The sequence below is a fragment of the Heptranchias perlo genome, chromosome 2, assembly GCF_035084215.1.
Source record: "Heptranchias perlo isolate sHepPer1 chromosome 2, sHepPer1.hap1, whole genome shotgun sequence".
NCBI classification, from domain to species: domain Eukaryota; kingdom Metazoa; phylum Chordata; class Chondrichthyes; order Hexanchiformes; family Hexanchidae; genus Heptranchias; species Heptranchias perlo.
This window is the reverse complement of record NC_090326.1, coordinates 96,148,636-96,172,803: the sequence shown is the minus strand read 5'-3', so window position 1 is coordinate 96,172,803 and position 24,168 is coordinate 96,148,636. Positions and strand designations below refer to the sequence as shown.

Sequence of the window (24,168 nt, the reverse complement as noted above, 5' to 3'; positions counted from 1 at the left end):
ACTTGTCTGTCACGAATGTTACTTGCCATTTATCAGCCCAAGCCTGGATGTTGTCCAGGTCTTGCTGCATGTGGGCACGGACTGCTTCATTATCTGAGGGCTTGCGAATGGAACTGAACACTGTGCAATCATCAGCGATCATCCCCATTTCTGACCTTACGATGGAGGGAAGGTCATTGATGAAGCAGCTGAAGGTGGTTGGGCCTAGGACACTGCACTGAGGAACTCCTGCAGCAATGTCCTGGTGCTGAGATGATTGGTCTCCAACAACCACTACCATCTTCCTTTTTGCTAGGTATGACTCCAGCCACTGGAGAATTTTCCCCCTGATTCCCATTGACTTTAATTTTACTAGGGCTCCTTGGTGCCACACTCGGTCAAATGCTGCCTTGATGTCAAGGGCGGTCACTCTCACCTCACCTCTGGAATTCAGCTCTTTTGTCCATGTTTGGACCAAGGCTGTAATGAGGTCTGGAGCCGAGTGGTCCTGGCGGAACCCAAACTGAGCATCGGTGAGCAGGTTATTAGTGAGTAAATGCTGCTTGATAGCACTGTCAATGACACCTTCCATCACTTTGAGAGTAGACTGATGGGGCAGTAATTGGCCGGATTGGATTTGTCCTGCTTTTTGGGGACAGGACATACCTGGGCAATTTTCCACATTGTCGGGTAGATGCCAGTGTTGTAGCTATACTGGAACAGTTTGGCTGGAGGCACAGCCAGTTCTGAAGCACAAGGCTTCAGCTCTACAGCCGGGATGTTGTCGAGGCCCATAGCCTTTGCTGTCTCTGTAATTAATGTACATTTATTTTTGTTTATTGTTCACATTGTGTAAACATACAAATAAGAGAAATCTATTCCAGATATAATGTTCTCATTTCTACTCTTGTGCATGAAAACACTGAATAAAATACCAGATATTGCTATCAGTGAACAGAAGGAAAAATGGTTTTACTCTGAAATTTCTCCATTTAGTGAGGTTGTTCTTTCAAGCCGATTCTAGATTTAAATACTGTGCGATTTTCCTCTATTAGGATCAGCCATGTCTCTTAAGAGTTTCAGGAGAGAGTTTAATTTGTTGCGGTTCAGACATCAGCACTAGATTTTCTTCATCCCATTTTTTATTAGTGAAAGAGTTTGCCTGAGGGAAAGAAAAGTTAAATTTACTGAGGGTTGATATACTTTGTGGATGATTTCTAAGTCTGACCTCAAAACCAGTGTAGAAATTATCAGAGGATTTTCTTTGTGATTATAGTAGGTTGATGTCATGACAGCAGAACTGTAGCTAGGATACAGTGGCAAAAATTTGCATTTACTTACGTATTGTTTAACTTCTGAAAAGAAAATACAGTGAAAATGTTCCTTTTATATAATGTGTTCAAGTGAGTATGAAAAAACTCGCAGAAAGGAATAAGAAGTTGTTCTGTTACCATAGATACTATTGGAGAGAATCAGTTGAAAGCAATGAATATTGAGTGAAAATCTATTTGGAGCCAAGTTTCCTATTGTCTGTTTTGTGAGATGCTATCATGGAGGCACTAAGTCCAGGGGACTGCAGCATGTTGGACCATGAATAGTCTGATGTGATCCCCTACGTTTCTAAATTTCTGACCTAATTGAAACAGTTTGGGGAGGCATCAAGTAAAGGACTGACACCTTTTTGAGAAAAGTGAAATCAGTGGGAGAATCATTTTACTTTTGTACCTTATTATAATCAACTCTGAGCAGCATTGTTGGAGACCTGTAAGCAAGTTATCCAACCATCCTTTTGGCCACAGTTGGCCTATGTTGGGAGACCAAGAAAACAGGGAAGAAAATGATCTCAAAAAGAGGTGTCTATAAAGCAAGTTACTGAGCAATTTTTGTCAGTCATTTAATCTACGTACCCAGTTCCATGGAAAATAACATAATTTCACAGTATTAGCTGTAGGTATAAATGTCTTGATTATTTGGGTTAAATGTTTAACTGTCTTATAGTTGTCATCTCAATTAGTTACTTTAGAAAGAATTTAAATAGGCTTTTACCACACTGCAGACAATTTTATTCCTATGGACACAATTGGGTTGCGCTGTCAGCTAAATTACTCATCCGTCTGCAACCCTTCTGGTTTGATGCAATTTTGCACACCAATGGTCACATCTACAATCAAGGTAATGTTCAGTCTTTAGACTGAAAATCTGGCCTTTGAAATCTGTTTTCATTAATGAAAGGCCATTTTTTTTTTGGAAGTTGCTCCTTGCCTCCAAAATGAATAGTGGAAGCCAGAAGGAAGAAGAAAGCAGATAGTTGAAGAGTTTTAAAGTTATTTTTCAAAGAGATGGGGTTAGAATAAATAGATTTGGGGAAAAAATGAAGAGATGGAGAATAATGAATCGTTTCCTACATTACAACAGTGACTGCACTTCAAAAGTATTTCATTGATTATGAAGCGCTTTGGGACATCCTGAGATTGTGAAAGGCACTATATAAATGCAAGTTCTTTCATTAAGTCTTTCTTTAATGGGCAGAAGAGAGAGGAGAGGCTGACAGAAATAAAGTCATTAAATGTTTTATTTTGAAATAAATGTCAATTGAATGATTCTCCTTAATCCAACAGATTATCAAAATGTATTCTACTGTTATGCTGAATTTTATGAACCAGTAGCTTCTCAAAGAATATATGTCTACCCTCAAATCTTTCACAAGATAATTATGGAGAAGGAAGGCCATTCTGCCATCTTAGTTAATCCATCCAGAATAGCCCAAAAGTCCCCTATTGCAGTATTCTGTTGGTTCTTAAATGATCCCAGGGTTTTTGCTTCCACTACTCTCTCTGGGAGTCCATTGCATGTTGATACAACTTTATTTCTTGGACAGGGAAAGGCAGCATTTGCTTATGTCACCAAGAAGCCCTAGACAAACTGAGGTCAATGGAGCTCAAAGGGCAAACCCTCCAATAGCTGGAGTCATACCTGTGGGTTATCAGGTGTCAGTCTGGGAATATATTTGGACATGTGTTAAAGGACTGGAGGATGGAAAAAGTTAGACCCATGTTGAAGAAAGGAGAAATGGATAAGGCAGGAATCATGGGCCAATTAGTCTTACCATTAGTTGTGGCTTGGTAACTTTTCTATTTTTAGCCCTATTAACTTTTTTACTGCAATGTTCTTGTGGCGTTTTGAGATTTTTTTTCCCTGCGCACAAAGGTCAGGAAAAAGGAACGGAAGCATGGATCACAGTATTCAGAGAGAATAGAATGGTCTACTTCTCCATCTGTCAATCTGCATGTATTATCATTTTCAAATAAGTTTTTTCAGCCACTAAAGTAACTTTTGACTTAATTGATTTCTGAACAAAGGCAGTCACTGCTTTTCTGTAGATATAGCGTTTGCAGACCTCTATTTTGAACATTGATGAAGAAAGACAACTTCTCTTTTAACTCTGGCTATTTTAAAAACAGTATGCAACAAAGACAGAAATTTTCCAATTGTCACAGGGACCTCAGGCTTGTGTTAATTGGCCCTTTCTTAACCACCTCCACCAGCATCCCATCATCAGTGCTCTGTGCTTGAGCTTACGATTCCTCATCACTGTTACTATATCTGCCACAGTGCCTGCATCTCTGCTGTTACTTGGTACAAGCGTGGATGGTTTGTGTGGCTTCTAGTTCCGTTGGAGGCTGAATGTGATCTGTTGCTCTTAGAAGAGGATAGATAATATGTTATGAGTAATTAAGCATGCTTATCCATGGATACTGCATTTTAATTTTAAGCTCTATCCTGCAAAATACTGTATGGAAACATTCATGGAATATACAGTGGAAATTCTACAACACCTGAATAATATGGTACACAAACAGATTAATTATAGCCTCCCCAAAGTTACATCATATGTTGGACTTTGTGTCCTGCTGCATACTAGTTTTGCTTTAAATACAAGAGCACAGGAGAGTGATTTAGTCCCATTGAAATTCATTACCAGAATAAATTCTCTTTCCCATCATTGAATAATCTTTCAATTCTAATATCTCACCTGCTATATGTTAATATTTCTCTGTATTGGTACAAATTTCTTTTTCAAGTGCAAATTTCCATCAGCTGTATGTTTTCCTATGCTGCTAATCTGCAGTAAGGTTCGACCCTTACTTTGGTGCTCTTTCTTAAATTGGATAATTTTTCCCTCACTTCTCCCCAGGTCCTTTTAGTCCTGGAGATTGTGTTCATTATCTAATCTATGTACCTCTACGCACACCTCAATTTCTGCTTATTTGGGGTTCTACCCGACCCACCAAATATATCATTGCTACGCTCCCATTACAGTTTCTGCTTGAGCTTAGAGCACTTTGTCTTAAAATATGCTTTACTTCACTGCCGTTCAGCTATTCTCTGCTGGATTTGTGCACTTCACAGCCAAATTAACAAAGTTTGGAAGATTTAAACTGATTAAGTGGCTTGTTAGCTGGTTGATAAGTGTTAAAGGATCATTACTGCAGAGGCTTCATGATTGGCTGCTGTTATTTCATTAGCACTAATTCATCCATTTCTGTTGGAATTACACTTGACAAAATTATACATTTGCATGTTTTTATTAGTGTTCATAATTAGCAAGTAAAGGCTGGCCTATCAAATTATATGCAAAAGTGTTAACATGAAGAAGACCCTGCAGTTTTATAACATTGTGCCTTTGAATTTCTTACGTTGGAGTCTGTGAGTCTCACATAATTAATTTAATCAGTTCCCATATGTGCGCTGTGGTACATTTATCCGTCTTTTCTAAATGGTGAGACAGAAGAGGCAAGAACTTATGTTGGGAAGGAAGGAAATGTGGAGAAAAAGGTGATGTTGTCTTCCCTCTTGTGAGAGTTCCTGTTGAGAGTGTACCATATTACTATCAGTTCCCTACATGCTTATAAAAATGTTAGAAACTGAATAGCCAAAAATGATTTCTAATGGGTAACAGTGATGAGAAATGAATTCCTATCTTCCTTTGGTTGCACAGTGGAATATCCTTGATCAGAAGTGCTTTGTCTTTCCACATTTTAGTGAGCAACCTTGAGAAATTTGGCTGGTACCGAACTGTAGCTCCTTAAACTTTGCTATTTTTCTGATCTGTGGTGACCTTATCGATTTCATTTCATGATTCTTTTCCCTTCATGTATTAGTAGCAAAGAATCTTTAGAGCAGACTGATGATAGTTGAGTTAGAACAGATGTTAAAAGTTGAGAAAATTATCGAAGCTCTCAGTCGTCCATTGCCGCTTTCACATTTGTCATGACTTTATTATTCATGTCCCCAGTATTGTCATTCGTGCCTTGAGAGGTGAACATTTTTGTAACCTGCGTCATAATGTTTTGGGATTTCCTTTGAAGAGCTGTGCATTTTGAGCATTTCAACCAGGCTGTATGGCACAGTGCCATTTGTAGAATCTAATCATTATACAGTTAAGCACTGTTTGTTGCGTTGCATGCTTGCAGTTTTTGCTGAATAAGTTCAGAATCTCATTTGAATTAAAGCTTTAATTTCTTATTCTCCACTACACTGAAAACTGTTTCTAAGTACCTATCAGATATGGTTTGAGACAATATTTGAGAAATTTTTGAAATCACACTTCTATTTTTCAGTGCCTGTTATGTTTTGATATTAGCAATGACCAGATTGTTCTCGGACTGAATGTATACATTGCACACTTGTTTTCACTTTTGAAAGATTGTAATGTATACAATACAATGTTAGCTTCCCTAACTGGTAAAGTTAAAACCATGGACAGCTTTTCCATGCATCAGAACGTATTGTTACAGATGAGAAAGTAGTTTGCCTGACAAAACTATAAGAGACATTCACTATGGCCTCCCAATGCTGAATATTCATGTGCAGTACAGTCTAAGTAGCCTCATCTCTCCAATTTAAATAAAGTATATTATTTCTTGGGATGTGGACAATGCGGGCAAAGCATGTATTGCCCATCCCTAGTTGCCTTGAGAAGACAATGATGGGCCTTCACCTTAAATTGTTGGAGTCCTTGTGGTGATAATGCTATCACGATGGTATTAGGTAGGAAATTTCAGGATTATTGACCAGCAAAAATGATGGAACGGTGACATATATCCAAGTTAGGATAGTGTGTGACTTAGAGAAGAACTTGGTGGTGTTCCCAAGAGATTGATGCTGTTTTCCTTTTTAATGGTCGAGGTTTCGGGGGACAAAGGCTATCAAAGTAACCTTGATGAGTTGCTGCAGTGCATCCTGTTGTTCATAAATTTATCCCTCAACCAACATCACTAAAACAAATTATCTGGTCATTGGCCCAGAAATTGCTGGAAAAATAATGGCGAATTAGGTTTCCATCGCTACCACAGCACTGATCAAAGTCACAAATGACACCCTATATGACTGTGACTGTTGTGCACTATTCCTCCTCATCCTTCTCAACCTGTCTGCAGCCTTTGACATGATTGACCAATGACATCATCCAAAAACACAATGTCAGGTTCCACATGTACGCTGACGCTATCCAACTCTAACTCACCTCCACCTCTCTCGACACCCTCCACTGCTTCTGTGTTGTCAGGCTGTTTGGCCTACATCCAGTACTGGATGAGTAGACAGTTCCTTCAATTAAACATTGGGAAGACCGAAGCCATTGCCTTCGACCCCCGCCACAAACTCCGTTCACTGGCCATTAATTCCATCTTTCTCCCTGGCTGGTGTCTGAAGCTGAACCAGACTGTTCACAACTTCAGCATCCTATTTGACCCTGAGCTGAGCTTCCAACCTCATATTCTCTCCATCACCAAGACCACCTACTTCCACCTCCTTAATATCGCCAATCTCCGTCCCTACCTCAGGCTATCTACTGCTGAAACCCTCATCTATGCTTTTGTTACCTCCAGACACAACTATTTTAATGCTCTCCTGTTCTGTGGAATGTTCTCATGGTGTCCAGCTGGCGTGTTAATCTTTCCAATTCCAGTAACTAAATTTGGGTGAATGACATTGCTTCAATCTAAGAAAAACAACTTGAAATAAAATGACACAGCTGGCAATATCACTGGGAATGAGAAACATTACTCCATCACAGTAAATGTTATCACTTTTTCCACTGACAATTGTAAAGTAATCTGCTAACATGTTTAATTTATATCTTGCATTTAATAATCCAGTGTGTTTCCTCCAATCCCAAAAGGTCCCATAAGGTCTCAAAATGAGCAACATGCCAGAGATGTTTCCAGATACAGAGTTTGGTCATTTGGAGAACCAACATGCACTACTATCGTATTACATGACCACATTGGTACCAGCACTGATACATATTGGGCCGGATCTTGCTGAAAAAATAATGGTGTGTTACCGACACACACTGTTATTAATGTGCAACTTGTCCAGCAAGTTCAGGGGATCAAGAGACACGCTGTAAATTGTGGATCTCCAGAACTTGCTGGTCGATTTACGCCGCTCTGCCGTTTGCTTCGCACAAAGGGCATCTCGCCCTTAACCTCGCCATTATTTTTAAGAACTTGCTGGATTTGCATATTAATTTCCAATTAAATTGGCCGCAGAAAGTTATGGCTGGAACTTAACAGTATAATTTGTGATAATTGTTAATGCAATGCCAATCAATCTCACTGACACTGAAAGGGAACAATTTAAACTGTTCAACGTCGTTCCTTCAGGTGGTAAATTGTTGTTAGAGATTTTAAAAATTTCAAATTTTAAAATGTTTAATTTTTTTTCATATTTTTTCTTTCTGTCTCCTTTTTCTTTTTCTTTTAATCCAATCTTTCTTTCCTTCTCTTTATTTCTCTTCCTGTACCTGATTTGATTCTAATTCACCCTCTTTCTCCGTCGTTCCTATGTTTCTTTCTCAATGCTTAAATCTCACTGGTTGAAGAGATACACCGTTCACTAACATCCCAGATGCACTGGTGCCCTTGTCATGCCGTTATCAGCTCACACTTCCACCAAATTACGGTGCAAAAACTTTGAGCTGAAGGGTGCAGATAAAAGCCTAACTAATGGGTCATGCCTCGAGATACCCCACTCCAGCAAGGTTCAGCCCAATGAGCACATGAGCAATGAATTTTCAACACAACACACTCGCAGTTTATGATTAGACATCAGCAAACAATGGATTTCAAGATCCTAGTAAAACTGAAGTCTAACTAAAGAGCTAGAATGTTTTAGGAAGTAAATGTATGATCTGAGTTCCATGAGAATTCAAATATAGCAGTAAACTGTTTTTTGATTTGCAGGTGTATTAGGTTATCACTGATTGAATAATTGCAATCAGTTTGAACAGTGTCAGTCGACACCAAATGCTGGGCAGTAGATAATGAAGTAGGCCCTTTCAGAAATTATTTTCACACCATACATGGTCATAGGACAAAGAGTTACTTCCTTGTGTGTTCTATTTTGGATATGAATCTTCAATTTAATACACAGTGGGAATAAATCATGCCATTACATTTGGCACAGTTGATCACTTGACTGCTTTCTTGCTCCCGTTTCCTTCTGTGGCAGCAACAACTTATGGTCAAGTTTCTTTTTCATTCATTCTGAGGATGATGGCATCACTGGCAAGGGTGGCATTTATTGCCCATTCCTAGTTGGTTTGATACAACTGAGTGGCTTGCACTTCAGAGGGCAGTTAAGAGTCAACCATGTTGGTGTGGAACAGGAGTCACATAAATGCCTGATGGCAGGTTTCTTTCTGTAAAGGACGTTAGTGAACCAATTGGATTTTTACAATAATGCAATAGCTTCATGGTCACTTTTACCGATGCCAGCTTTTTATTTCCAGATTTTTAAAACTGAATTCAAATTTTCAACCTACTATGGTGGGATTTGATCATTTTATTCTTTGGATTCCTGATCTCTGCATGACTAGTCCAGTAAAATAAGAACTACACTACCTTATTCTGGAAATCTATAACCAAGATGCTCAAATTATCACACCAATGTAGTTTACATATGTTGGAATACTACTGGCAGCATGATAGCCAATGTAAATATCTAACTTTGACAATTGATGTCAACTGTAAATAGTACAGTGAAAGCTGGCCATTATAGTAATTTTAATTTAATTATCTAAGAAAACTGGAAAAGTAAGGCTTCAATAAGAATATAAATATCATACACAACAGCAGTGAAATTTAATCTACCATATTATTTTTCACAGTAATACTTTTACTCCTACCTGCTATGCTTTCAGTGATTATTTAATCCCGCATTTCAATTTGAATTTTTGTAATGAAGGAGCTAAATTGATCTAGCAATCTGTGCATTTTTATTAAAACAATTACTAGTCAAACAGGACAGATTTAGTCCCTATATTTATAAACATACTAACCCTGAAATTTTAAATGGATTCTTCCGGTCTCCCACAGCAGAAGTTTGAAATATCAGTACTACAGTTAAGTCAATAGTGCAAAGGAGTTTTCTGCATGAGAGCATAGGTGCAGGGTGATCCAGGAGTGCAAAGTGCTTAGGAGACACGTGACATGCAGGAACTACCCCAAGTAGTAGGTTGTCTGCAACAGAATTAGCTGTCTGCACGGGGTAGAGGAGCAATGCATCAGGCTGGCTGTGACTATGGTGCACCACCAGGGCCATAAAGACCTGCAGTTAAGATCATATCTGTGCTGCTGGTGTCTGCTCTAAGTAGGGGGGTAATGGTAGGTACTTCATTGAATGATGCTTTTCTAAGGTACCTTGTAAATCACTGGGTTCTCCTTGTTCTGTGAGGAGAACAGATGGGTTATTATAAGTACATAAGCACACTTATCAATTTGGGTACTGTGTTGTTATTATATACACTATTATGCAACCCCTGTATCTATAAACACACAATCGCACTAGAATCCCTCAATACATTATGAACTCATCATCACTGGGGGTGCAGGTCCTGGACAGGTACAACAGTGAAGCCCGGTTTGTCTGCACCAATTGTACATTAGGTTCCGACTGAGGAACAAGGCATGGGAATTGACTTTGGGAGTCCCAGCCCCGGGTCCCACCCCCCACTTATTTGTTTGGCCTTGTAGGGGCCATCGATGAGTGAAAATAGTGGGTGAAAGTCTTGCCCTGCTGCACTTCCACAAGCATACATACCTATCCCAAATGTTGGTGTTACATGTTTCAGGTCTGCCTGAAATATTCTCTTGGGTACAATAGTACTGATCACTCCCATAGGCAGTCCGGGCATCTTATGTTCAGGAGTGTGTGTGTACTGCCCAATATTTAACTATAAGATAGCATAACCCAAAGGTGTAATAATAAAAACTCCCAGTGATCTGAGCTAGATGTTAAGTCTTTCACACTTCCCTTCAGCGTTCATCTCCAATCTTTCGGTCGGCAGACTGAGAAAGATTTGAATCGTTAAGCTGCTTTATTTTAAAGATAGCAAGTGAACACCAACTCCCACTTCCTCTACTTAATCACACTTTTCTCCTCAAGAAAATTAAAGATCATGTGCCTTTATTGGGCTGATTTACAATATCTTTCTTTCTATATAACTTCTAACTGCAAAAATCTGACCTTCAGGCCCAGGCCAGAACCTTTCAGTTTCCTGTTTAAAATCTGAATGATTGTCCATGTGTCTCTTTTCTCTTACACTCTGAGTATTCAAAGGCAGTAGAAGGACAAGACCTCTAACTCCTTCCCCATTCTGAGATTTGCCAGTAGGGCTGTCAACCAAACCAACAACCCTATCTCCCAATTGTATGTAGACACCTAGTGCTAGGTTCACATAAATGGAACCATCCCCACCATGGTAGATGTGGTTGATGTGTTCGGCCATTGAAGCCAAAATAATTAATTGCTTAACATACCTGGGTGTTGTAAGCAATAGGATAGTTGGTTTATTAACTTATCAAAACCCCTTTTGTCTCATCCTAAAACCTGGGTGAATTCACTAATTTTAAAACACAATCCTTAATCCTAACTAATTCCCAAATTCTCTCTGTGAAGAAAGAAAATGATCAAAAATCCTGAAACTTAACACTTGGGAAATGGAATCATTTAAATACTCAGGGTAGCTACACCTGTCTATAGCAGGACATCAGGGGCGCCCACTCTGCCACTCCAAAAGTGGGAGTCTGAGTCCTGGATCTGGCTGAAGGAAAAGATCCAAAAACTTTCCCAAGTTATACTCGGGCAGCAGTTTTGTCTTCCTCAGTGGGACTGAAACCCCATGATATGAGTTCTGCCCAAAATTATGGCCCCCTGTTGGAATTATGACTGAATTGCAACCTTACATAATTTCTGGGCTCCTGTGTTCTCGCTACACTTGTTAACCAAATAGTCAGTTTTCATTTTATAGTCTGAGGATACGGGGAATTTTAAATTTTGCTGAGCTTCTGACATGTCACCTTGATTGCTGAGTACACAACAGTCTTGGCCAGTTCTCATTTCTGCAACTCAGCACCTCCTCTCCATCCAGGACAAGATAGTACGGCCAATCTGTGTTATTCCTTATACTTATAGGTCCCGTAGTTGACTTCCACTGAATGTTTCCCTAATAAGTGGAAAGATGCAAAAGTGTTGTTGGAAATTGACACTTAATTTTATATTTCTCCTACAAGTTAGAATTTGTAAAAAAAAAAAATTTTTTAACTGGGCACGGTGGGAGAGAGAGCATTATATTCAAAGAAATATACACAGTACAGGCTAGCTGTTACTGCAAAGATAATGAAGCAGCAGTCATGGACTTCATGTATACAGTCTGGAAAAATGGGCTGATTGGTCTCTTCTTGTTGCTTACTTCCTTATGTTTGGGTCTGTTATATGTGTTACTCAAAGAATGTTGGATAGTTGGGAGTAATTGTAAGATGATCCCATCAAAAAGGATGTCATGAACTGTCAGAATGAAGTTTGAGACCGTTTAGAATGGCCACTTGATGTGATTAAGGCCTTTGAAATCATTTTCCTGCATCATTTCAAAAAAAATGTATATACTGTAGAATTTTATGGGACAGTGTTAGATTTGTTATTGCCAGTCATGAATGTAATAATGAACACCAGTGGACCAGTGATGGCAAGGTCATGACATCCATATCGAAAACTTGACAACCACACTCCCAGCTGCTGTTCTCTCTGTCACATTGAGACAAATTGGGCAAAAAACAACACTTAAGTGAATCAAACAAAAGTATAAAATGCTGGAAATACACAGGAGCTCTCAACATCTGAAAGAAGCAAAGATGGGTTAACGTTTCAATTAAGGCCACTTTTTTTCAGAACTCTTTTCAGAGAGAACTATTGTCATAATTTCAATCACATGAGTTTCCCTAATCTTCTAACTTACTTACTCTAATCTCTCTCTTTCTCTGAACTTCTTGCTCCCCATTCCCTTCGATCCAACTCTGACATTGTCATTAAATCTGCTGAGAAAAGAGATGCTGTTTTTGAGTCACATAAGGATATTTCCTTGTTGGAGGCCAAACAACAATGATCTGACTCCTCTTCCTCTATGTCTCGATTCATGGCACCATTACTAAACACCATGAACATAATTTCCTATCTGTCATTATCTAATCTCTTCTAGAGATCATTCTTCACTGCTTCCAATCTCATTGATCCTCAACTCCACATTGCCCATTTTTACTTTTTCCCCAAAATTCAAGAACAGGACTGGCCTGGCTGACTCAATGGTCATGATTTTACCCCTCGCCCCCCCACCCCACCCAGCGGGAATGGTACATGGGAGTGGTTAAAATTTAGTAATTCTACCTCCCGGATCCAACCTGCCGACTTCCCGGCCATTTACCATTTTTACAAACTCAAATCAGGCCATCAACGAGGCTCCTACAATAGGTAAGTGGGGGCATAGTTAACATTCTAAATTCGCAGCCCAATGACATCATGCCCAGCAGCAGATCCAAGGTGGGAAGTGCCGACTGCCTAAGGTAAGTATTAAAAATCAGCTCCATTTAGAGTTCCTTGTGGGCCAGGAGGAGCAGGACTGCTCCCTTCAGGCCTCACAAGGAAGCCTTCGGCCTGCCCAGCCACGATCTCGGCCTTGATCTTATGCCCCGATCTGTTGACTCCCCCACCCTCCCAATCATGGCCTGGATCCTGCCCCACTCCCCCCCCCCCCCAACTGACTGCTGGGGATTGTCCCCATGGGACCCCAACTGCGGTCTCCTACTGTTAATTTCCGCTCTGCCCTACTGGCCAGGCAGGCAATCCGGCCGGGTGTTGGGTGGAAGTCTGCCCAAAATGATTCAAATGAAGCTCTGCCATTAATATCAGCAGGACCTCCACGTCCCCGGCCTAGCCGGGTTCTTTGCCCGCTGCCAGGACTCCTGCACGCACCCGCCTCCCCCCACTGAAATCAAGGCCAATGTTTCAGCTTTCTCCTATCCAACCAAACTTGTAATCTCTTACTACACCTTATGCTTAAAAACTATTGGCATACATTACATAATAGACTTGTTAGCAAAATTAAAGCCAGTGGGATTAAAGAGAGAGTGGCAGCGTGGATACAAAATTTGCTAGGGGACAGATGCAGAGAGTAGTGGTGAACAGTTGTTTGTCAGACTGGAGGGAAATATACAGTGGTGTTCCCCAGGGCTCAGTATTAGGACCACTGCTCTTTTTGATATATATTAATGACCTGGACTTGGGTATAGAGGGTATAATTTCAAAGTTTGCAGATTACACAAAACTTGGAAATGTAATAAACAATGTGGAGGATAGTAACAGACATCAGGAGGACATAGACACAGTGGTGAATGGGCAGACACGTGGCAGATGAAATTTAATGCAGAGAAGTGTGAAGTGATGCATTTTGGTCGGAAGAATGAGGAGAGGCGATATAAACTAAATGGTACAATTTTAAAGGGGGTGCAGGAATGGAGAGACCTGGGGGTGCACGTACACAAATCTTAGAAGGTGGCAGGACAAGTTGAGAAGGCTGTTTTAAAAAAAGCATATGGGATCCTGGGCTTTATCAATGGAGGCATAGAGTACAAAAGCAAGGATGTTATGATAAACCTTTATAAAACACTGGTTGGGCCTCAGTTGAAGTATTGTGTTCAATTCTGGGCACCACACATTAGGAAGGATGTCAAGGCCTTAGAGAGCGTGCAGAAGAGATTTACTAGAATGGTGCCAGGGATGAGGGACTTCAGTTATATGGAGAGACTGGAGAAGCTGGGGTTGTTCTCCTTAGAACAGAGAAGGTTGAGGGGAGATTCCAATGGCAGAACGGTCAGTAACCAGAGGACACAGATTTTAAGTGATCGACAACAGGGCCAGAGGCAACATGAGGAAAATTTTTTTTAAGCAGCGAGTTGTAATAATCTGGAATGCGCTGCCTGGAAGGGTAGTGGAGGCAGATTCAAGAGTAATTTTCAAAAGGGAATTAGATAAATACTTGAAGGGAAAAAATTTACAGAGCTATGGGGAAAGAGCAGGGGAATGGGACTAATTGGATAGCTCTTTCAAAGAGCCAACACAGGCATGATGGGCTGAATGACCTCCTCCTGTGCTGTACCTACTATGACTAGGAAATGTCATTCTCTACATTTGTGACTCTTCTGTTGTGCACCATCACTTTCATAACTTCATATTCTCCAACTTTAAACATCTCTTCACAGTAGTTCTGACAAAGTGTCTCAACCTGAAACATTAGTTTGTCTTTTCTCTCTTCAGATGATAATGGACTTGATGTGTACTTACATCAATTTCCAGTTTTCATCATAGATTTTCAGCATTTTCTGCTTTTGCCTTTATCTCTACTTGAATATTTCAGCAGCTTGAGACTATGCTATGAGAAAGCTCTATTTTAGTGGAGCAGTATATAAAAACATTGGAGCTGTGGGGACAATTCGCAAACCATGCCAGTACTTTTTAGAGCGTAAAATTATTCAGTCATGTAGTAAACAGCATGGTTTAATCAGAACCAGTCACGCTTCACAATTTTTCACTCTGTAAGAAAGGGCTTTTATTACCTTTAATGAAATCTCCTTTAGAAAGCATAGTATATTGGGCCCCATTTCCTCTGTTAATTGATGTTAAAATTGAAAAAAAACAAGAACATCTACTATGTGCACCAATCTTCATATTCTTTCTATGCATTTTCAAAGAGATACTCTCTGACAATGTTAATGAAGCTAAAGCTAGACCCACGTTGTTATTTTAGCTGATAATGACTTCAATGCAGGTTCAGATTCTGCCAAGTTAATGTGTTCAGTGACTAATGTGTCCAGTAAATTATGAATTAACCACTCATTCCTGGAGTGAGAACTACACACTTTTAGAGGCCTTAACTAGTAGAAAAAGCTATCGAACTAAATATTTTATTTCACCGACTTTAAAAACATGCAGTGGGCCATATTTTATTGTAAACAATTTTACAACACCAAGTTATAGTCCAACAATTTTATTTTTAATCCCACAAGCTTTCGGGGGCTTCCCCCTTCCTCAGGTGGTGTGGAAATGACATTTTCGAATCCTTCGCATTTTAAGATCACAGAACAATGCCTGGTGATTACTGCCCGTTGCCAAGGCAATCACAGTGAGCAGACAGAAAGGTGTCACCTAAAAAGGCCACCGAATATACAAACCCCCCAAAAAAAGAGAGAGAGAGATAAGGAAGACAGTCAATGACCCGTTATATTAAAAACAGATAACATTTGTTCGCTGGTGGGGTTACGTGTAGTGTGACATGAACCCAAGATACCGGTTGAGGCCGTCCTCATGGGTGCGGAACTTGGCTATCAATTTCTGCTCAACGATTTTGCGTTGTCGTGTGTCTCGAAGGCCGCCTTGGAGTATGCTTACCCGAAGGTCGGTGGCTGAATGTCCATGACTGCTGAAGTGCCCCACTACCAAAATGGACCCCACTAGTCTCGCGGCAGACACAGAGGAATTCATCAGGAGAATGAGGCTCCGGGAATTCTACCACAAACCACAAAATTTCAGCAGCGAACCCAATGAGACAATCAACGATCCGGAACAGCAGACAGAGGGATCCGCGATACAGCAACCGAAGAGGAAAGAGTCTCACTGGACTCCTCCAGAGGGTCGCTGCCCTCAGCTTGACATGTATGCTCAAGCTGTCAGGAAATGCGTCTATGCCAGATTCATCAGCCGCACTCGGAAGACAGTCCAGAATGTCACCCGAGCACAACGCAACGCCATCGAAGCTCTCAAGACCAACCGCAACATCGTCATCAAACCAGCGGACAAAGGAGGAGCCATCGTCATACAGAACAGAACGGACTATTGCAAAGAAGCTTACCGACAACTGGACAACCAGGAACACTACAGACGGTTACCCGCAGACCCGACCAAAGAACACACCCATCAGCTCAACAAACTGATCAAGACCTTCGATCCAGACCTTCAAAACATCCTACGCACTCTCATCCCACGTACTCCCCGCATGGGAGACTTCTACTGCCTCCCAAAGATACACAAAGCCAACACACCCGGACGTCCTATCGTATCAGGCAACGGAACCCTGTGTGAGAACCTCTCTGGATACATCGAGGGCATCCTGAAACCCATCGTGCAGGGAACCCCCAGCTTCTGTCGCGACACTACAGACTTTCTACAAAAACTCAGTACCCACGGACCAGTTGAACCAGGAACACTTCTCACCACGATGGACGTCTCGGCACTCTACACCAGTATCCCCCACGATGACGGCATCGCTGCAACAGCCTCAGTACTCAACACCAACAACAGCCAATCTCCAGACGCCATCCTACAACTCATCCGCTTCATCCTGGATCACAATATCTTCACCTTCAATAACCAGTTCTTTACCCAAACACACGGAACAGCCATGGGGACCAAATTCGCACCCCAATACGCCAACATTTTCATGCACAAGTTCGAGCAGGACTTCTTCACTGCACAGGACCTCCAACCAACACTATACACCAGATACATCGACGACATTTTCTTTCTATGGACCCACGGTGAGGAATCACTAAAGAGACTACACGATAACATCAACAAGTTCCATCCCACCATCAAGCTCACCATGGACTACTCCTCAGAATCAGTTTCTTTCTTGGACACACGAATCTCCATCAAAGACGGGCACCTGAGCACCTCACTCTACCGCAAGCCCACGGACAACCTCACGATGCTCCACTTTTCCAGCTTCCACCCTAACCACGTCAAAGAGGCCATCCCCTATGGACAGGCCTTGCGAATACACAGGGTCTGCTCAGACGAGGAGGAACGCGATGGACACCTACAGACGCTGAAAGACGCCCTAGTAAGAACGGGATATGATGCTCGACTCATCGATCGACAGTTCCGACGGGCCACAGCGAAAAATCGCGTAGACCTCCTCAGAAGACTAACATGGGACGCAACCAACAGAGTACCCTTCGTCGTCCAGTACTTCCCCGGAGCGGAGAAACTACGCCATGTTCTCCGCAGCCTTCAACATGTCATCAATGATGACGAACACCTCGCTATGGCCATCCCCACACCTCCACTACTCGCCTTTAAACAGCCACCCAACCTCAAACAAACCATCGTTCGCAGCAAATTACCCAGCCTTCAGGAGAACAGCGTCCACGACACCACACAACCTCTGCAAGACATGCCAGATCATCGACACAGATACCACCATCACACGAGAGGACACCACCCACCAGGTGCATGGTTCATACTCCTGTGACTCGGCCAACGTTGTCTACCTCATACGTTGCAGGAAAGGATGCCCCAGAGCATGGTACATTGGCGAGACCATGCAGACGCTGCGACAACGGATGAACGGACACCGCGCAACAATCGCCAAACAGGAGGGTTCTCTCCCTGTCGGGGAACACTTCAGCAGTCATGGACATTCAGCCACCGACCTTCGGGTAAGCATACTCCAAGGCGGCCTTCGAGACACATGACAACGCAAAATCGTCGAGCAGAAATTGATAGCCAAGTTCCACACCCATGAGGACGGCCTCAACCGGGATCTTGGGTTCATGTCACACTACACGTAACCCCACCAGTGAACAAATGTGATCTGTTTTTAATATAACGGGTCATTGACTGTCTTCCTTATCTCTCTCTCTCTTTTTTTGGGGGGTTTGTATATTCGGTGGCCTTTTTAGGTGACACCTTTCTGTCTGCTCACTGTGATTGCCTTGGCAACGGGCAGTAATCACCAGGCATTGTTCTGTGATCTTAAAATGCGAAGGATTCGAAAATGTCATTTCCACACCACCTGAGGAAGGGGGAAGCCCCCGAAAGCTTGTGGGATTAAAAATAAAATTGTTGGACTATAACTTGGTGTTGTAAAATTGTTTACAATTGTCAATCCCAGTCCATCACCGGCATCTCCACACCATATTTTATTGTCAGAGTAAGAGCTAACAGCGCTCACTACTGTTTATGCACAAATCGCACAGCAACTTCAGGCACAGAGATGTGCAGTTAAATGTGAAAATCCGAAAGTTACTGTCCAAGTTGTGCCGCTCCTCCGTAAGCTGCGCGATAAATGCATCTCACCACCGCCCCCCCCCCCCCCGGCTCCCCGTTCAAATGTATTGTGTGAAGTTCCTGTATTTACCTCATACGGACTAAATCACCACAAAAACTTAGGGCTTGTGTATTGCAGTCTAAGCACCTTTTAACAGCATGATAAGTCTTAATTACTAGTAAACAACCTCTCTGGCACTGAAAATTTACTTTTACAAGTATGGTGTCTCATTCCTTCAGCTTTTGATTGTTGTTTGAAATTTTGTTTTAAAAATGTAAATGCTTTTTTTTACTTTTTCCTTTCTGTCTCGTTTATCTCCTCCTCTTAATCCAATCTTTCTTTCCCTCTCTATATTTCGCTTTCTGTACCTGATTTAACATTGAATATTCCAATTTACACTTCCTGGTTCAGACTGCACTGCTTATTAACGATTCTTCAATCTGATTGGTTAAGGAGACACACAGCTGCTTCCCCTGTTCACACAGAACCCAAATGCCCTGTAGAGGGCGCTGCACTGTTTGGCACTCCCACTGATGGCAACTTGCAGTGCAAAACCCCATGGAAAGTCTACGGGCAATTGCAAGTCTAAAGAACGGTTAGCGACCTTTGTTCGCTGCTCACAGCAAAATCTGGCCCAATACTTCCAACTAATATGAGTGTTAGAACTTAAAAGTAAAGTGCACACTCCTAACTCGTCCAATCATCTCAGCCCCAGGACATTGCTGCAGGAGTTCCTCAGGGCAGTGTCCTGGGCCCAACCATCTTCAGCAGCTTCATCAACGACCGTCCGTCAATCATAAGGTCAGAAATGGGGATGTTCGCTGATGATTGCACAGTGTTCAGTTCCATTCGCAACCCCTCAGATAATGAAGCAGTCCGTGCCCGCACTAAGCAAGACCTGGACAACATCCAGGCTTGGGCTCATAAATGGCAAGTAACATTTGCAACAGACAAATGCCAGGCAATGACCATCTCCAACAAGAGAGAGTCTAATCACCTCCCCTTGACATTCAACGGCATTACCATCACCGAATCCCCCACCATCAACATCCTCGGGGTCACCATTGACCAGGAACTTAACAAGACCAGCCATATAAATACTGTGTCTACAAGAGCAGGTCAGAGGCTGGGTATTCTGCGGCGAGTGACTCACCTCCTGACTCCCCAAAGCCTTTCCACCATCTACAAGGCACAAGTCAGGAGTGTGATGGAATACTGTCCACTTGCCTGGATGAGTGCAGCTCCAACAACACTCAAGAAGCTCAATACCATCCAGGACAAAGCAGCCCGCTTGATTGGCACCCCATCCACCACCCGAAACATTCACTCCCTTCACCACCAGTGCACTGTGGCTGCAGTGTGTACCATCCACAGGATGCACTGCAGCAACTCGCCAAGGCTTCTTCGACAGCACCTCCCAAACCCGCGACCTCTACCACCTAGAAGGCCAAGAGCAGCACGCACATGGGAACAACACCACCTGCACGTTCCCCTCCAAGTCAGACACCATCTCGACTTGGAAATATATCGCCGTTCCTTCATTGTTGCTGGGTCAAAATCCTGGAACTCCCTACCTAACAGCACTGTGGGAGAACCGTCACCACACGGACTGCAGCGGTTCAAGAAGGCGGCTCACCACCACCTTCTCAAGGGCAATTAGGGATGGGCAATAAATGCCGGCCTCGCCAGCGATGCCCACATCCCATGAACGAATAAAATAAAACTGTCCCTAAAATATAAGGGCTGAATCTGGGTTTTCGATATTTGTAATAAATGTGTTAATAGGCTCATATGAAATTCCTCTGTCCACTATTTTAGCAAGTGTCAGCTTGGCTCAGTTGGTAACACTCATCTCTGAGTCAGATGGCTGTGGGTTTGAGCCCCATTCCAAGCCTAGATAATCTAGGCTGACTGCTGCATCATTGCAGGTGCCATCTTCCAGATGAAAATGTTAAATCAAGCCCCCCATCTGCCTGTTGAGGTGGATGTAACAGATTGCATGGCACTATTCAAAGATGGTATCCTCCCTCAAACAAAATCGTCAAAAAAACATATTCATTGGCCATCCATCTCATTTATTGTTTGTGGAGTTTTACTATGCCCAATGTGGCTGTGACATTCCTTTCCTAACAACAGTGACTACACTTATATTAAAAAAAAGAATATAAGTGCAAGTTGTTGTCACTGCATTGCTTCTCTGTGTTTTTCAGTGTGAATGTAAAAACTCATTTATACCCTTTTGCCAGCCTCCTTATTTGTTAAAATCAGTGTTAAGTGCCCCAAATTATAAATAATACAAATGACCTAGTCCCAGTGTATAATTTTACGAGGTAAATCTGCTGTTCCATTTCCTCCAACTTTTACCTTCATATCATACCTCAAAAATAAAAAAATGTTCAAGGAAAATATGCACATTTTATTACCTTGTAAACCCTTGTTTTTAAAAAGAAGGATCAGTTAGTCTGAGTTCCTATTGACTTGAAAGACATTCATTAACTCTTTATTTTCCCACAACTCTCTGCCACCTTTGTTTAACTCACAAACATTTTACAAAGAAAAATGTTGTACTGCGCCATATAGACCAGTAAAATCCCAAGTTTGATCCCTGCTCTGTGATATGTTAGCTGGTCTCAGGGTGGTGTCAGGGCACTATAATTGGCAGGAGTATGGGCCAGGGAGGGGAATAATCAGCCAGTTATATCACTCCCGGTTGCTAATCAATGGTTCGTGCTGGAAAGTGTGCTGGTGTGAATGGGAATTGGCTAGACTATGATACACGCCACTGCAGTGCTGTTTTAGTACAAGAAATATGACTGGAATTTCAGCAGAGGTCCTCCCAATCTCATGCTGTAATTTGGCAGGAGATCAATGGAAACCCTGGAGAATCAATATAAACGGGGATTTATGCCATTTGTGCAGGGTTTCCACCAATCTTGCGCTGAAGTTATGGCCAAAGATCAGGAAACTTCAAAAAAAAAATCTACATCATAATCTTAGTTTAATATCGTCTCTGGGCCTTAAGTTTTAGTCTTATTTAATTTACATGCCCAGATATTCCTGGAGTCTTGCGCTATTGTAAAGTCGCATCTATGTGTCAGGACTCTTTATAGGTGCAAAAGAAAGAGGAAATTATGGAGTAAGTGATTTACGCCATTAATTATACCACTCCATATGTTTTTGGGACTTTCGTGCCACTTCATCATTACCCTTGCCGAAAATAGTTCGAAGGTATTTATCACAATCTGTCCCTATTAAAGTCAATGGTAATCACAATTTTCCTGTATTTAAGCCTTTTTTCACACTGCTGCCACTTAGATTGAAAAATACTGGCTCTGGTGGCCTGGCAGCGGTGTGATTCTTTGCTCCCACACTGAGCGGGGTGAGGTGGGGGGGAGCGGTTATTGGGGAGGCAATCCGGGGAATGAAGCCTCAAAGTGGCTGGCAATGGGCCAAAGTTTTTTTTTGTGTGGGAGCCAGCCGGTAAGTTATCATTTCATTGATTTCTTCAATGCTTGTTGTCTCGTTTCTTTTATTTGTTTCTCTGCTCAAGGTTACATATTCAAAACGTAATACTCCTCTCCATAAGTCAGTTGGCAAGTAGTAAAGCATAAATAAAGGCTTCACATTTTCAGTTAAAGGCTGAAATTCATGAAGGTAATCCCAGTTTGATTTTTAAAAAATTTGTCCTGACTCCGTGGGTGACGTTCTCACTTATTTTGTCATAATCATGTTTAATTAAAAAATATACACTTTTTCCTAATTTGGTGTTTCTAAATCTGTCTGAGTACAGAGGTCACTGAGTTGTTGATCAATGTATTCCCCTCTGAACTTGTCAAACAAATTAGTGTTGAAGAGATGTTTCAGCTTATAAAAAACATTCGGATGTTTTTGGTCATAAGCGGTACATCAAATCCATACTAAAATTTATTGGATGACTAATTTACTTTGCTTGACTTCCATAAAATTCATAAATTTTGATATGTTCCACCTGTTTGATGAGACTATTTTATCATTTTTTTGACAGGGGCAAGTGGTGTTTAGAAACGGAGAGCGAATGGGAACCATCATATTCTCACAGTTTCAAGGTAAATTAATGCTTGTAAACTGTTTATGTATATGCTTTCCCTTGATAACTTGTGTCATGTAAATTGTGCTTTTACCAAGGTTATTACTGTTTCATGTGAAGTTACCACCCATCTGGATTTTTTTCCCAAAGTCCCAAAATAAACTCCATACCTGTCGGAATAACCTACCTTCCTCATACTTGGCTCTCATTGATCTATTATGTTTATACAGAGAATGAATGATGACAGAAAGGGCTGGCTGATGTCATGAACACATAGGGCTGGATTCTCCTCCACTATACTGGCCAGAATCAGGCGGCATAGTAGAGGAAAATCACAAAAAATCAGGTCGGGAGGTCGAACGCCGCATTCTCTGACGGCTTAGGGTTCCCTCCCTCCAAACCGGCAGGGAAGGCCACTGCTCCACCACATATAAATGATGGCGGAGAGGCATAGTCTGGCAACCTGCCTGATTTCCCTGCCTTCTGCCACTGCCACTGCTGAATCCAGGGTCTGCCAGCTAGGTACGTGGCTGCCATTCTGCATAGCTCAGGACTCAAATCTGGACATGAAGGACAGGAGACGGATATTTAAAATTTTGCACTGTGGCAATAAAAGATGTCTCTGCTTAGCCTTAATGCCATTGTTTCAAAAAGAGTTAAAACACCACCTGTGCTTCAATGGTTCTACTACCTACGTATTAAGACCATCTAGCCATTCACCAAGGCTCCTGTGACAGCTTGCCACTTTTAGCCACGTTTGTGTTTTGGCATGAATGGATATCTCAGGTATATGGGTAGGGTCAGTAGATCTTGCAAATCTATGATTTGCCCATTGTTGCTGGCTCTGGGAATACTATGGGATAAGCCTCTATGATGTAGCATTGCCAGCACTTGTGAGTCACTTGCAGATGCTGCGATTTCAATGCTTGCAATTCATATGAAAAATTGAAAGATAGCTTTCTACATCTTTAAATTTCTTGTGTAAATTGCAGACATTAACAGAACTTTTGCAAATCTCAGGGCTCACAAGTCGTTCACAGTTTGTTGGCAAAGGTGTATTGGTTTATAAAAAAAAAACAATTTAAAAAGTGTGCTCGTAGAAGGCTGTCAGTGACTTGGAGATGCTCAGATGAAACTGTTGAACAGAAGGGTTGCTGGGAGCAATAGACTGGGCACCGAGACGTTATACCTCAGCACTCCCAGCCTGCCTTCAACTACAAAACAACAGCTCCAATCAGGAGGTCTGCCATATGGTCAGAATTTTATTTTAAAGAGGCAATGTCTTCACTTTTATTTATTTACAAATACACAATGTAAGGTTTTTATTTGTCACTTATACACAGTTTAGTTTTAACAAAAATGGTGCACCAGTCTTCTGAGTCTTCTCCCTCCACAACCAAAAATGGTTTGGCAATACTTTTTCATAAAGACTGTGCCCATTTAAATTGTTTATTTTAAATGAGAAAAACAATGAAGAAAGGAGATGAGTTTTTATAGGGGATCCTGCAGGTAAACACCATAATACAGACATACCATGGAACATACCTTTAAGCTTAACAGCCCAGAAAATCCATAGAAGTGCAGTCCTGGCAGTTACACCAGGATCACACCCATCAGGGAACTCTGCCACTGACCCTGCTGAAGTAAGTGGGGGGAGAGACCTCCAGAAACAGGCTTACAG

The 24,168-nt window shown here is 41.7% G+C and overlaps 1 protein-coding gene across 1 annotated transcript in view; it reads left to right on the top strand.

Moving 5' to 3' along the window:
* Window positions 1-24,168, top strand: part of gabbr2 (gamma-aminobutyric acid (GABA) B receptor, 2) — a 971,826-nt gene that overhangs the window by 720,466 nt on the left and 227,192 nt on the right. The window contains 1 exon segment of the mRNA XM_068004534.1: window positions 22,446-22,506. Within this exon segment, the coding sequence (XP_067860635.1) occupies window positions 22,446-22,506 (61 nt within the window).